The 14,485-nt window shown below is 44.4% G+C and overlaps 1 protein-coding gene across 1 annotated transcript; it reads right to left on the bottom strand.

Moving 5' to 3' along the window:
* Positions 1–981: 981 nt before the first annotated feature.
* PABPC1L2B (poly(A) binding protein cytoplasmic 1 like 2B) lies at positions 982–4,618 on the bottom strand. Its single transcript, XM_058292323.2, has one exon. It carries the CDS (start codon positions 4,340–4,342, stop codon positions 3,740–3,742), a length of 603 nt encoding a protein of 200 aa, XP_058148306.1. The 5' UTR covers positions 4,343–4,618; the 3' UTR covers positions 982–3,739.
* Between the last annotated feature and the right edge of the window lie 9,867 nt (positions 4,619–14,485).

The following is a 14,485-nucleotide window of genomic DNA, read 5'->3' as shown; positions in this document are numbered from 1 at the left end:
CACCATATAATATATATTTATATATATATGTTTATATGTATAATCATGGATAGGTACATGCCATGTTAAAAGCAGTTTGGTAGAGGGGTTATAGGTAAATTAAATTCATTTCTTTGTAATCTGAAATTAGCAATATTCAGTAATGAACCTTTATTATCTGTTTATTTTTAAAATGTGTAAAAGTTAAAATCACATATACCAAATAACAACATTGATATGCTATAAATCTGTTTATAAGAATGTTAAGGAAATAATACTAAACTTAAACAATTATTTGTGCATCATGATATTCTTAGCAATTTTTGGTTTGAATGAGGAAAAACCAGAAACAACAGACACCCACACAAATCCATCAAAATTGGCAGAATAGATGAAACCTGTAAAAATAGATCTATAGAATAGAACAAGAGATTGAGAGCTGTTATCTCTGGGTAGGAAAACAACCTAGTGATGTTTTTTTAAAATTTTGCCTGTCAATGCCATTGGTTCCCTTTTTGAAATGAACTTATATTATTTGAATAACAAGGAAAACAAAAAATTTTTAAAAATTGAGAATGAAAATAAAAATTGAGGTATAGATTTTTAAAAACATTATACTAACTAAAAATAAGGAAAATTAATGTTGCCCAGGGGGAAACTGTGCAGGAAAATGGGCATTATTCTAAAATGTTGGTAGAAGGATAAATTGGTATATTCAGGCCACTTGGTGGTACAATTAAAGGATTTTAAAAGGCTTCTACATTTCAATTCCACTTCTATATATCTATCATAAGTAAATACTACTACAAGACTTTGATTGCAAAATTACCATATTTGGGGTTAATGGGAAAACTTTTCAAACTATTTTAAAGTCCAAAATGGGGAAATACTTTTTAAAAATCTGGTCTAACGATATAATGACAGCAACTTGTGGAGAATATTGAATAATCATAAATGTTTTAGATAAACTTACAATATATTGAAAAGTGAACTTCGACAGAAAATATTCAATGTGATTCTTTAATGGTTTTAAAATTTGTGGATAAATAATCAAGGACATACAAAGGTACAGAAAATAACCTCTTTAAAGTGGTTGGTGTGTATATTTAATATGCTTGCCCTCCTCTTAAAGCAATGTACTTGTAAAATGAACTAAAATTTTAAAAATGTATAAGCTTAACCAGTTTTTCAAATCTCAAAGAAGTTTCAGTTTAAGAAGATAAGAAAGAAAATATGCACATTCCTACACTGCTGGTGAATATAAACTTTATGGAAGAAGCATGTGAAAACAGACTGATAATAAGGCAATTTAAAAATCCCTACATGTCAGCAAACATTAAGCTACAAAGATGTGCCCCACAGAATTATTCTAACAGGGAAAAAACTGGAACCATTTTCAACATGCATCAAAGGGTTGGATTTTAGAAATTAAAGCTCATCTACACAATGGAATACTGATAAAAACAAAATTATAAGAGAATAGTTAATAATTTGGAAAGCTGGTAAGAAATAAGTTATAGCAAAAATATACTACAATGACACAGTACATCATACATTACATTTTGAAGGTATTTATTTATGTACATGTTTACTTATTCAATGTTTTTCATTAAGTGGTGGAATTAGCAATAATTTTGACTATCAATTTTTGAAAATTGTTTTCTATTATGATAATGTACTATTGTATAAAAATAAATGTTTAAAATAAAAACAAAAAAACTCCTGTTCCCTTGGTAAAATATTGAAAGAGTACAGAAATTGTTATAATACCAAATCCAGAAAACGACTAAGTATTCAGGGCCGCTCACAATATTTGTGCACCTTATGTGGGTAAATTAGGACTATATTTATGGATGGTCATTTAGTAATGCACAAAAACATACAAACATTTCAAACTATCCAAATGCTTTGACCTTTTGATTCTTCTCTTAGCAATGTTTGCTCAGGAAATAATCTTCAATGTCAGGGAGGTTTCTGCAATATAATGTTCTTGTAGGCTTTGGTTTAGATATGAAATAAACTAGATATTCAATTATGAAGATACAGTTAAAACAAATATACCTATACTTATATCTGAATATGAATAACGATATGACCATATATGTACATATATTCAACTATGACTCTATCCATACAATAGAGCTCTAAACATCCATGAAAACTATTTTAGAAGAATACTTAATGAAATGGAAGGAAGTTCAAGTATATCTATACACTTTCATCTATCTATATTATATATTTCTGTATGAAAAATCAGATATTGAAATTATATATACAACAAAATTCACATATATATAATATATCATATGAAAAATATTGACTAGATACAGATGAAACTGTTTCAGGAGGGTATGTGTGGTCATTAGGATTGGTTATTGAAGATATTAATTTTCTTCTGTTAGCTTGTCTGCTTTGTAATTTCTCCTGCAATGAAGTTGAATTATTTTTTTCCGATAGTGGTGAGAACACACAGCAAAACAACCAAAGACAGTGAAATACAATTTGTAGTATATTAAGATGGATATGAAAAACACACACATGCGTACACACACACACACGCACGCACGCACATCAATTACTGTAACCAGGAGAACAAGCAGGGGGAACGGGTGTATACTTTTTACTAGCTGCACTGGCTGCCATGAATGCAAATTGGTACAAGGCTTATGAGGGAAGGGCAATTGGCAACACACAGTAAAAGTCTTTAAAATGTCCACATGTACCGGTCCTGCAAGTCCACACCTAGGAAAACCATCTGGGATGCTCCAGAAATTTGGCTTGGCAAGGAAGGATTCACTCTCAGTAAACTGCTGGTTTTAACCACAGGGGGGAAAAATCTAGGCACCACCTGAATATCGAACAATGTGGGAATGATTATAGAAATGTTAAGTTCCATGGATACACTGGAGCACTCTGAAGATGACATTTCAGAAGCCTGTTGAATAACATATGAAGAAGTTCAATGGGTTGAATTTTGTTTGGTTTTAGTTTCTGAAAAAGAATGTTAAGGAACACCACACACACCCACCATTCTGTAATAGTGTGTTAAAAGGTGGGTGAGGTGGGGGTGAGGAAGGGAGGGAGACAGAGAAGAGAGCCTGGAAGAACGGCACACCAAAAATGTAAAAATGGTTGTCTCTGGATAGTAGGACATGGGGAGCAATTACTCTCTTGGATTTCCCTCATCTGATTTCCTTCTCCTTTCTGATGTTTCTACCATGAAATTTTATCACCTGTACTGTAAAGAAAAAGAGAAAGATAATGCTTTATAAATCAAACCACAAGAATAGCAGCCTTTAAGCTATCATATGGCACAGATGAGCAAGATTATTTACAATGCCTTTGGGGTGAGGGGAGAAGGAGGAAAAGGGGGTACAGAAGGGCCTTAGAGAGGAGAAAGGAGGGGAGATGGAGTGGAGAAGGACGGGGACTGGGGAAGAGAGAGTCCAGAGCAGAGAAAGAGGGAGAAAGGGGGGAGGGATGGAGAGAGAAAGAGAAAGAAAAAGAGAAAGAAACAAACAGAGATAGAGACAGAGACAGGAGGGGGGGAGAGGGGGAGAGGGAGAGAGGGGGAGAGAGGGAGAGGGAGAGAGGGAGGGAGGGAGGGAGGGACAGAGGGAGAGGGGGAGAGAGAGACCTGCACTCCAGTTACAATGCACTGCTGGTAGGTGGGGTGGGGATGGACCAGGGGATTGTAAACCGGGTGAGAGCCAGAGAGCCAAGGTTTGGCTCGGCTGGTTGGTTAGCTCCAGATGTGTCTTCACCGCACGGTGGCCTCCTCCTCCGTTTCCTCCTCGAAAGCCTTGACGTCTGCACTGGTGGACTGCCTGGCCCAGGCTCCCCTTTCGGCCTCTCGTTCTTTGTGCGACTTGAACCTCCCGACGAAAATTTTGCGGTAGTTCAGGAATATGCCATTCATCGCGTCGATGGCCCGCTCGGCGGACTCCTGCTTCTGGAAGTGCACGAACCCATAGCCCTTGGGACCCTTTTCGTCGCAGGCCACTTTGCAGGAGAGGATGTTGCCAAAAGCCGAGAAGATGTTGTACAGCGCCTTATTGTCGATGGTCTTGCCCAGGTTCTTGATGAAGACGTTGCCCACCCCACTCTTGCGAAGCGAGGGGTCCCGCTGGGACCACATGATGCGCACAGGCCTGCCTTTGATGACATCAAAGTTCAAGGTTTCCAGGGCCCGCTTGGCGTCCACCGGTTGCTGGTAGTTGACATAGGCGTAACCCAAGGAGCGGCGGGTGATCTTGTCCCTGCAAATGCGGATGGAGAGAATGGGCCCTGCCGGGCTGAACTTCTCATACAGCATTGCCTCAGTCACCTCAGGGTGCAGGTCGCCCACGTAGAGTGAAGCCATGGGGAAGTCGGGGTTCCCCTCGGCGCCCCCGCCAGTCTCGGCATCCGCATCAGTACCTGAGGTGGCTGCTGCGGCGGCTGCCGCCTCGACCGTCGCCGCCCCCGCAGCAGCAGCACCCGCACCCTCACCGGCACCCGCATCGGCAGCCGCATCGGCAGCGACAGCCACAGACGCATCCGCCTCCCTCAAGGGGGGCGCCGCAGACTCCGCTGCGGCGGCGGATTGGGCAGCGCTGGCCTCGGTCCCCGCCGCGGCCGCCAAGGCGGCCTCCACCTCCTCCCCAACCAGGGCGGCCGTAGCCTCCCCCAGGGTGGCCTCCGCCGCCGCCTCTTCTACGGAGGCCTTGGCCTCCACCTCGGCCTCCACCTCGGCTTCCGCCTCCGCCACGGAGGCCTCCGCCACCGCCTCCGCCACGGTCGCCGCCGCAGCCTCTGCTGCTGCCGCCGCCGCCGCCGCCGCCACGGTCGCCGCTGTCGCCACGGTCGCTGCTGCCGCCGGGCCGCTGCCGCGACCTCCCTTCTCACGAGCGGGAAGGCGGAGAAGCAAGGGTGGGCAGGAGGGCGGATGGGCGCCGGAACCTGGGCCGGGGGTGCGAGCGGGAGACCGGGGACCAGGCGAACTGGCAAGCCCAAGTCACCTGGGATAGCGCGAGCTGCCAGAAACACGCCGGTCCGAGTGGCTGCACCCTGAAGCCTGCTGCTGCCGCCGCCGCCGCCGCCGCCGCCGCCGCCGCTGCTCGGTCGTGGGCTTGCGTGCGGGGCGCGGGCAGGCTGGCAGGCGGTGTGTGGTGGGGGGCGGGGGTGTTGGCATCTGTGGTCCGGGCAGCTGGGAAGGCTTCTGTCTCTTTGGTTCCCCCTGTGGCTGCTCCGGGGCTTCGGGGCTGCGGGGCTGCGGGGCTGCGGGGCTGCGGGGCTGCGGGGTTGCGGGGCTGCGGGCCGCCGGTGGGAGGGGGCTGGAGCGGGAGGCTGTGGCCGAAACGTGAGTGCTCGGCCCTTGGGGCCGCCTGGATACTTATGAAGAGGAACACAGGGAAAGGGTTTCACTGTGGACAGAAGGAATATGGTTAGATTTGGGGGAAGGGGGTATTCTACCCCCACCCCACAGAACGTTTGAATTATTATATCAGCCTTGCACGAGGGCGGGGTGGTGTTGAGGATACTCTTGCCTGGCCCAAACAGAGACAAGCAAAATTGCTTTCTCACACTGAGGGGTTCTCCCCCGCCCCACCCCTAGTGCCTGCACACTCCCCAACATCTCCAGCATGAAGGAAACAACTCCTATTATGAACTTCCCCAGCTCCCCGTGTAGCCTGCTGACCCTATTCTCAGAGATCCCTCCCCTTTTTCCAGCTCTTTCCTTCTTCTGCAACACTTGCAAAACAGAGAATAAAGAACATGCATTCATTCACAATGCCATGCCACAAATATTTATGAAGACAGTGCTGGTCCCTGGGAATACAGAGGTCCAGAAGGCAGGAGAGCACAGACTGGTGTTGAGCTTGTCCTTGGGAGACAGACCATCTGGGCTGGAACCCCTGCCCCGGATGTATCCAGACTATGGGAGAACTAGGGACCTGGGAGCTCTGCACACCCCATCACTAACCCCTCCAGCCTGGAAGTGGGGGAAGCAAGAGCACCCTGTCCTTAGGGTTGCCCTCAGCGATAAGAAGAGGAAAGCCAAATCAAGGACTGGGAACAGGAACAGGGCCCGGTCCAGAGTGGCCACTTGCTTATTCTTGACTCTCTCCTCAAGGTGCAGAGGCCCCCAACCTGAACCAAGAAGTGCACATCCATGTTCCAAAAGCAAAACCTGAAATCTCTCTCTAGAAGGAGGTGCCTGGTCCCAGTTCACCAGCTAATACATACAGAGGGCTTATCAAATACCAGGCACTGGGGGCTAAGGGACAGGCAATATGGTAAGTGAGCAGTGAGTGTTGATGTGTTGGAGGTGTGGGTGGAGTGAGAAGAGGGGAGCAGAGAGGCCACACAAGGCCAAATGCCAAGGGGATAGACAAGGGAACAATCATCGGAGTAGAGTGTAATAGGGGCTAGAGCCCCACTTTGAGCAGAAAGAAGGACCATGACACTAACTCTTCCTGGAAGGAATCAGGTGAGGCTACACAAAAGAGGGAACCCCCGAGGTGGGCTCTGAAAGATGAGCCCACCATGACAAGGCAGGAGCGAAGGCATTCCAGGCAGAGGGATCAGTCTGTGCCCCAGGCACCGTGCCATGACAACAGCGATATGGTCACTTCTGGCCATGCCTAATAATCTGGTGTGCACAGAGCTCACAGTCCCCAAGAGATTATGGTAGCAGGTGGGGCTAGAGAGTGCAGGGCCCTGAGAGAAGAGCTAAAGTGCTCGGACTCTGTACCCAAAGTCAAGTCACTGAGAACCACTCTGCATGTTCAACAAGGAAAGCGGTATGACCAGAGCTTCAGAAGAGTACAAATTAATGATCAACAAACATAAATGCATGCGTACACACACCCAGAACATTGAGACAGAGCTGATAGAGAAACAAGAAGAAAATCAGATGTGACCAGTCCCAAAAGAGTCAGAACAGCCCTTCCCTTTCCTTCCACAAATAGTTGTCTCACACTGGCCATGAGCCAGGCATTGTACTATGAGCTGTGGGGTCAGATATAAAAAATGACCAAAAATGACCAACCCACAGTGCCTTCCCTCAAGATGTCATCGCTCCACTAAGGCTCAGGCTACACGTACATATAACAGACATGCCAGCAGAAGACTATCAGTGCTATGTGATTGGACTAGGATGGCCAAGGAATCCCACCTGCTTGCGCATATTCTCTCCTCCCCCTCCCCCACGCCCATCCACCCTCTTTGGGTAACCAACGCTGTTTTCTGTGGTGGTAGTGTTGGCAGTTGCACATGGTAGAACAAACCCACACTCAAGGCACTGACCAAGTCACCGCAGGGTGCGGAGCAGTGCATACTTCCCCATTGTTGGCTGGAAAGCATGCTGCCCAAGATGGCTGGTATTCAGACACATAGACAGGCACCTTGCCAGCTTGCAAAGTCCAGCCCTCTGCCCCTAGACAGGGATAGTGCCAGCAAAGACAAAGACCCTAGGAGAAGTCAACTGCGCAGCCCATACTCGACCAAGGTGATCATTGGCACCACTGTTAGGAGCCATCTCCTGGGGTTCTAGGTTGCTTGCCAGCAGGGGCAGGCAGGTGGTTGTCCAAGAGGAGCCAGAGGAAGCAAAGGCCAAGGGGAAGACAGGACTGCCGAGGGATAGGGGATGAGTGGAGCTTCGCAGGTCATTGCTACCAAGAGCAATTAAGGAACCCATTCAAAGACCATGACTCAACAAGATATCTCTCTCTCATGCTTGCTTTGGTTTCCAGCCCACAGAACCAAAAGAAATCAGAGAAACCTAAGGAAAAAAGTAGGTTCAGGGAAGGAAAGCTGCAAGCCAGTGAATCCCCAAACCTGGCAAGCCTGAAGTCGATGCCAAGGCCCCTGAATCTCTAGTAACGGCAACAAATGACAAGGACAGCAGCTGGGGAATGTGCTTCAAGACCCCACTCAGAGGTTTCCATGGATTCTGCCTTCCTCTTTTTTTTTGAGGTAGTTTTCGTCAGTCTCTGCCATCTTCAATGGACTCTTCTGACAGCTACATGTTGTGAGGGGTGCAAAAATGAAGAGCCCTGTGAAGCTTCAGTGGAAGGAGGGAGGATTCCCTTTCTTGTGAGAGAAAGTGCTACTTATTTCGTTTATTAAATAATTCAGTAATTACCTATAGAGGATCTACTACATGCAAGGCACTCTTCTAGCCAGAGGGTCCCTGCTCTCACAGAGCAAATTTTCTGGTGGGAGGGACACACAAAAAACACACCAGAAAATATGAAGGTAATTAAAGTTGCCCTAAATCTTCTCAGGGAAGTAAATATTTGGTAGATACTACCAAGAACCCAAGAGAAGTCGCAAAGTAGGAGATCTGAAGCTCACGGAAACTTTTCTGAGGACTATGGTAACTACCCAGATGTGCAAGGAACCAGGGGAAGCACCTACCCGGCAATTCCCTCAGCCCAGTGGCAGGAAAGAACTTGGAGTGTTGGAGGGACAGAAAGGTGGCCAGTGTTGCTGGAGCCCAGCGAGCGAGTGGACAAAGGGAGCAGGGAATGGTGCAGTGGTGGGCAGGGAGGGGCCATGATGAGGAGTTTGGATTTTATTCACAGTGCTATGGGGAGCCAGAAAGAGGACTAAATCTGGGGAGTGCCATGATCTAATTTATATTCAGTAAGATCTCTTTGACTTCTCTGCATGGAAAATATTACAAGATTCAGAGGAAAGCAGGGAGACCAATTAGAAAGCCCTTGCCATAACCCAATTCAAACTCCAGTCCACAAATTTTTTTTGTCCCGCTTAAAACCAACTCCCAAGCACATGCACAGCAAGACCTGAGTGAGGACATTGGAGCTGGACAAGCAAGGTCTTGGAGAGAAGAGAAGTCATCTTTGCCCAGTCCTTCTCAGTCTCTTTTGCTGGCTTTTCCTTCTCACCCCAACTTCTAAATGTGGAGTGTCTCAGGGCATGATAGCCCTATTCCTTCTTCTCTTGACTATGATCTCTCTCTAGGTGAACCCACCCAGTCTCAGGGCTTTAAATACACTCTGTGCCCTGTTGTCCCCACAATTCTGTTTCTTCAGCCTACATGTATGACAAATATACTTTCAGAAATTTAACTTGTGCAATATGAGCTCTTGACACATTTCCCCAACTATCTTTCTCCTTTCTCCAAATCTACGATGCCTACTCCTGGTACTGCCTATTCACAATACACAGCACCTCCGTGATCAAGATGTGCATGGAAATACTCTAATCATTCAGTGCTTCAGTTTGCTCACTGACTGCCTTCAAAGCCTTGGCAAGTGCTGTCTCTTCTACTTCCAAACTGAGTCCATGTGAGTTCACGCACTGATCTCTAAATTCACGCTGCCAGACTGGGCCAAGCCACCACCATCTCTGGACCTCTCTTTCTCTCAGTGGAACTTTGAAAGGAGACAGGTTCAGACACGTGCATATTCAAAGAATGTTTGGAGGGGGCTCTGCTCTGCCATTTCTTGTGGCACACCTCCCTCTCCCTATCAGGAGGGAGAAATACAAAGGAGTGGGAATGCTGTTCAAAGAGTAGAGAAAAATAGAACTAGTGTGACTATTAATGGAAGAAATTGTAGCACTGATGTGGAGAAAATGGCCACGGTAGTCGCTGAGGGCAAGGAGAGGGAAGAAGAGATGTGATGTGGGGACGTTTTTGGGACTTGAAGGTGTTCTAAATGATATTGCAGGAACAGATGCTGGACATTAGATATCCTGCCATAACCCACTGACTGTATTGGGGGAGAGTGTAAACTACAATGCAAACTATTATCCATATGGTGCAGCAGTGCTCCAAAATGTATTCACCACATGCAATGAATGTGCCACAAGGATGAAAGAGTTGTTGATGTGGGAGTTGTGGGGGGTGGGGTATATGGGGACCTCTTATGGTTTTTAACGGAACATTTTTTTGAGATCTGTGTATCTTCAACAAAATAGAATTTAAATAAATAAATAAACAAATAAATAATAAAAGAGTAGGAAAGAATGGAAGCAGGTAGGGGGTGGGGATACCAATGGGGAGAGGGACCGATCAACATTATATGTAAAAGTAAATCAAGAACACTGAAAAGAGGTTTCTGCATGAAGAAGCCTTTTCCCAAGATTTTCTTGTTGACATAGCTGTAGGGAGGATGCTTAAGGGAATAGGAAATCAAGGCATAACTGTCGTTTGGAGTGGTAAAGTTTTTTCTCTCAATTCACATTTTGCTCCAAATGCATTCAAATAAAAATAACGATGGAGTACGGGGCAACCAGAAAGCAGCCTTAGGCTTTTATTTAGGGGAAAGCGAAAGTGTTTGGGTGTGCCCCGATTACTTAACAAATAATATCGATGATTATTCAAGCGTCTTGAATAAATGCCACAAACTTAGCAATTGATCTTTTGAATCCGTATGGAATGAAACGTTAAGGGAGAAAGATATGTGGGGGTAGGGAAGGAATGGCGGCAAAGCATCCCATAGAAACAAGAGCCCAGGACATAAGGGCATATGTACAAGCATGTTTATCACAAATTATTTCATATTCAGCAAGCAAGAACACAAAGTAAACACTCATCAGTAGGGGTATAGCTGGAAACACTGTGCCGCAGCCATTCTATGGATTGTTATGCAACCTTTAACAAGCATGAGTTATCTCTCTACAGGATGATTTAGGGGGATTTCCAAAATGCCCCATTATTAAGTAATACAAGTAGGTTGCAGAGGAGCTAACTGTATATGGTTCCATTTTCGTGAAACAAACAAAAAGATGAGGTACCCTTTGGGTTGCATACCTATTTGGCAACTCCAGTTGGACTCTCATAGGTATTTCATCCTTAAATGGCAAAAAACTGAGTTCTTTAGCTTCTCTCCCCTTATTCCCCTTAACTTGGCTCCTCCCGCAGTCTTCCCCATCTGAGTGACTAGCACTACCATCCATCCCAGTATTCAAGTGACATAATAAAGGAGGATCATGCTTGTTTCCTTCCTCTCCCACATGTTCCTCTGGCCACCATCCCATCCTTCAGCAAGTCTTATCATCTCTACCTCCCAAATACATGAATCTCTCCAACTCCTCTGGAGTCCACCAGTTTGTGTCTCATGAGTTCCCACCATAACCTCCTATCAGGTCACCCAACTTTCACCAAAGTCCATGCGCTCCATCCAGTAGCCGGACTGATATTTCTGAAAGTTCCCTTCTTATGCCTCCCTTACTTAAAACCCCGTGATGGCTCTATACTTCATTTCAACCAAGGTTCAGTCTTCCCAGTGTGACTTACAGCTATTGAACCGCGAACCTTTCCCTTCTCATCTCGCTATACCCTAGGCAATTAGGGCCTTATTAGAGTACTTTGTCTACTCCAGGCTCCAATCTCGATCCTTCCTGAGAGTTTCCACCTAACTGAAACCGTCTTTCTCCATCCTTTTCTAACATGAACACGTTTCTTAAAATACAGAAAAGTACAGCGAGTCACAGAACACACGCCTAAGTTCACACCACACAGAATGAAAAAAATTATTGTTTTCTCGTATTTTAGGTTCAGATGTTTAGAATTTTATGGCAATTAAACAATGAACTGTAAATACATCAATGTACATACAGCCGGCGTCCGCTCTGGAGCCTTCTCCAACCCCAATCCTCTCCATCCCCCTACAGAGGCACATAAACATACTTCGCTCATGTCTGGGTGTAATTAAAAACAGGCAACAACTAAGTCCTAGGTCTCTCTCTCTCTCATTTCTTTTTTTCCTCTGTGTCTTTGACTGCTCTGTCTTTCTTTGAGGTTAAAGATTTCTTTGACCATTTCTCTTTGTCTCTCAGATTCAGACACACAAAAGGGATCGTAATTAGTTACCTTTGGGTTCAGGAATGGTCATAAGAAAGATAACAGCCTATGCTCCTGCAGTTCTTTTGTATTCCTAAATTCCAGGGCCTGGATTGCTGGAAAGAAAACAAGATGGGCGTTGGAGTCTAATTGACTTGTAAGCAGAATTCCAGAGCAAAACACTTAACCTCCCTGAGCCTCACTATGTGTTTCAGTCCGAATTTCAGGAACCCTAATCGAGATTCTCAGGAATTTTCATTATAACAAGGAATTTCTCCCCAACCTTGCTCAGGAACCAAGAGCAAAGGGCTGTGTTGACCTATGGCTGTGCTGACCTATGGCTTTACATAGCATTTTACATATTTTTCACCCTGGGAAACAATTCACCTTCCAATCTATGATTAAGGATTTTTTTTTTCTTTTTTGGATAACTTGTCGGTTTACAGAACAATCACGCTTAAAGTACAGGCTTACCATACACCACCCCAACACCAACACCTTGCATTGGTGTGGAACATTTGTTAATAGCAAATTTTTATAATTGCACTACTAATTAAAATCCACGGCTTAACTTAGGGTGCACAATTTCTGTAGTGGAGTTCCACAGAGTCTTTTAAAAATTTTATTGTTGGCATATATACAACCTAACATTTCTCCTTTTGATCATATTCAGATATGTATGTATTTCAGTGATGTTAATTGCATTCACAATATTGTGCTACCAGCACCAACATCCATTAGCAAATCATTTGCACCATTCCATATAGGAAACTTGTACTTTTTAAGCCTTAACTTCCCATTCCTTATCCCCACCCCAACCCCTGGTAACCCATTGCAGCAGTTTGATATGGTTATGAATTCCAAAAATAGATATTGGATTATGTTTATAATCTGGTCTCTACTTGGGCATGATTAAGTTATGATTAGGGCTTTGATTGGGCCACATCATTAGGGCATTGAGTCCCCACCCACCAAGGGGTGGGGACTCACAGGTAGAAGGCATGACTAAGGACAGAGTTGAGAGATTTTGATGTTGGAATTTTGATGTTGGAGTTTGATGCTGAACCCTTAAGCTGGAGTCCCAGGAAGTAAGCTCACAGAGGAAAGAGAAACTAGCCCCAGGAAGAGAGGAACCCTGAGCCCAGGAAGAAGCAAGCCCTGGGAAGAAAGGAACCTTGAACCCAGAGAGCAGCAATACCCAGGAAGGGAGGAACCCAGGAAGCCTGAACCCTCACAGCCGTCGGCAGCCATCTGGCTCCAACACGTGAAAATAGACTTTGGTGAGGGAAGTAACTTGTGCTTTATGGTCTGGTATCAGTGAGCTCCTACCCCAAACAAATACCTTTTATAAAAACCAACCAGTTTCTAGTATATTTTGCTTCAGCACCCCTTTGGCTGACTAATACACCTATATTCTAGAGTCTGACTCTAAGGCTTTTCCTATTCTAATTCTTTCAAACCAGTGATCTCATACAATATTTGTCCTTTTCTGTCTGGCTTATATCACACAACATGATGTTGTGCTTTCCAGGAGAGACCATTTTAATAATATGGTGGCATTATGTTGGAAGTTTCTTCCTTATCTAAATAAACATGCTTCATCTTCTATTTCAATAATACATCACTTTTAGACATCAACAAGTGACTCCATTCCATGGGAGATAAGGATGCAACCACCCATATTATCTTCAAACTGCCATCTCTTTTTATTCAGCAACTTTTAGAACTTTTTCTGATTTTTAATTCCTCTATTGGCGACTCTAGTAATTTTAAACAATATACTTAAACCTTGATTTCTCACACTATTTACCTTAGTCCATTCCCTTAGATGCGGATATCACCTCTACCCTTCCTTTCCCTCAACCTCTCCTTTCTACTTTTTATTTTCTAGGAAGATATGATTGATAATCATTTACATTAACTTCTGGAATCCTCATCAATTTATTTTACATGTGTTTTGAAAAGCAATGCATGCTCGTTACCTAGAAATGAATTTGTGGTTATGTCGACCACAAGGTCTCATTTCTTCACTGAACATAGCCTGGATCACCAGAAGGAAATTAATCCTACCATCAAGTAAAAATCCTCTCTTTTTCTATTTTGCATCAACTGACGAAAGTTCTGCCAGATTTGATTGTGATTAATATTTGATTAAGGCATCAAACACATGCTCTCTCTCACACACATGTGCGCTCACATGCATGCGCACACAGACACACCCGCAGAGCCATGCACAACACACACAGACACACATTTAAAATTTTAGACAATCATTTTTGAAACTGCTTTATACTTATTAATCCACTTAATCCTATAAAAACCTAGGAAGTGGGTGTTATAATAAGCCCCCTTTTACACACTGGAAAACTTTGGTACAAACTATTTAAATAATCTGCCCAAGGTGTCACATACAGTAAGTGTCCGAGTCCCTGGTATTCAAAGCAAGGCAGTCTCTTTCCAGCATTGGTCTTGGTAACCACTATGTTGTTCTACACCAGGGATTCTTTTTTTTTTTTTTCTTTTTCTTTTTGTAATTGTTCTATTTTTTATTTTTTTTATTTTTATTTTTTATTTTATTTACTTTGTAATAATATTACATTAAAAATATATATAGATGAGGTCCCATTGAACCCTACCTCCCCCACCCCACCTCTCCCCCCCCTCAGCAACACTCCCTCCCATCATCATGACACAGCCATTGCATTTGGC

The sequence above is a fragment of the Dasypus novemcinctus genome, chromosome X (assembly GCF_030445035.2).
Source record: "Dasypus novemcinctus isolate mDasNov1 chromosome X, mDasNov1.1.hap2, whole genome shotgun sequence".
In the NCBI taxonomy this organism is placed as follows: Eukaryota; Metazoa; Chordata; class Mammalia; order Cingulata; family Dasypodidae; genus Dasypus; species Dasypus novemcinctus.
This window is presented reverse-complemented; position numbering and strand designations above follow the sequence as displayed.

Bases quoted from the DNA above. Each gene is read 5' to 3' on its own strand.
- PABPC1L2B (XM_058292323.2), bottom strand. From the start codon at position 4,342: ATGGCTTCACTCTACGTGGGCGACCTGCACCCTGAGGTGACTGAGGCA.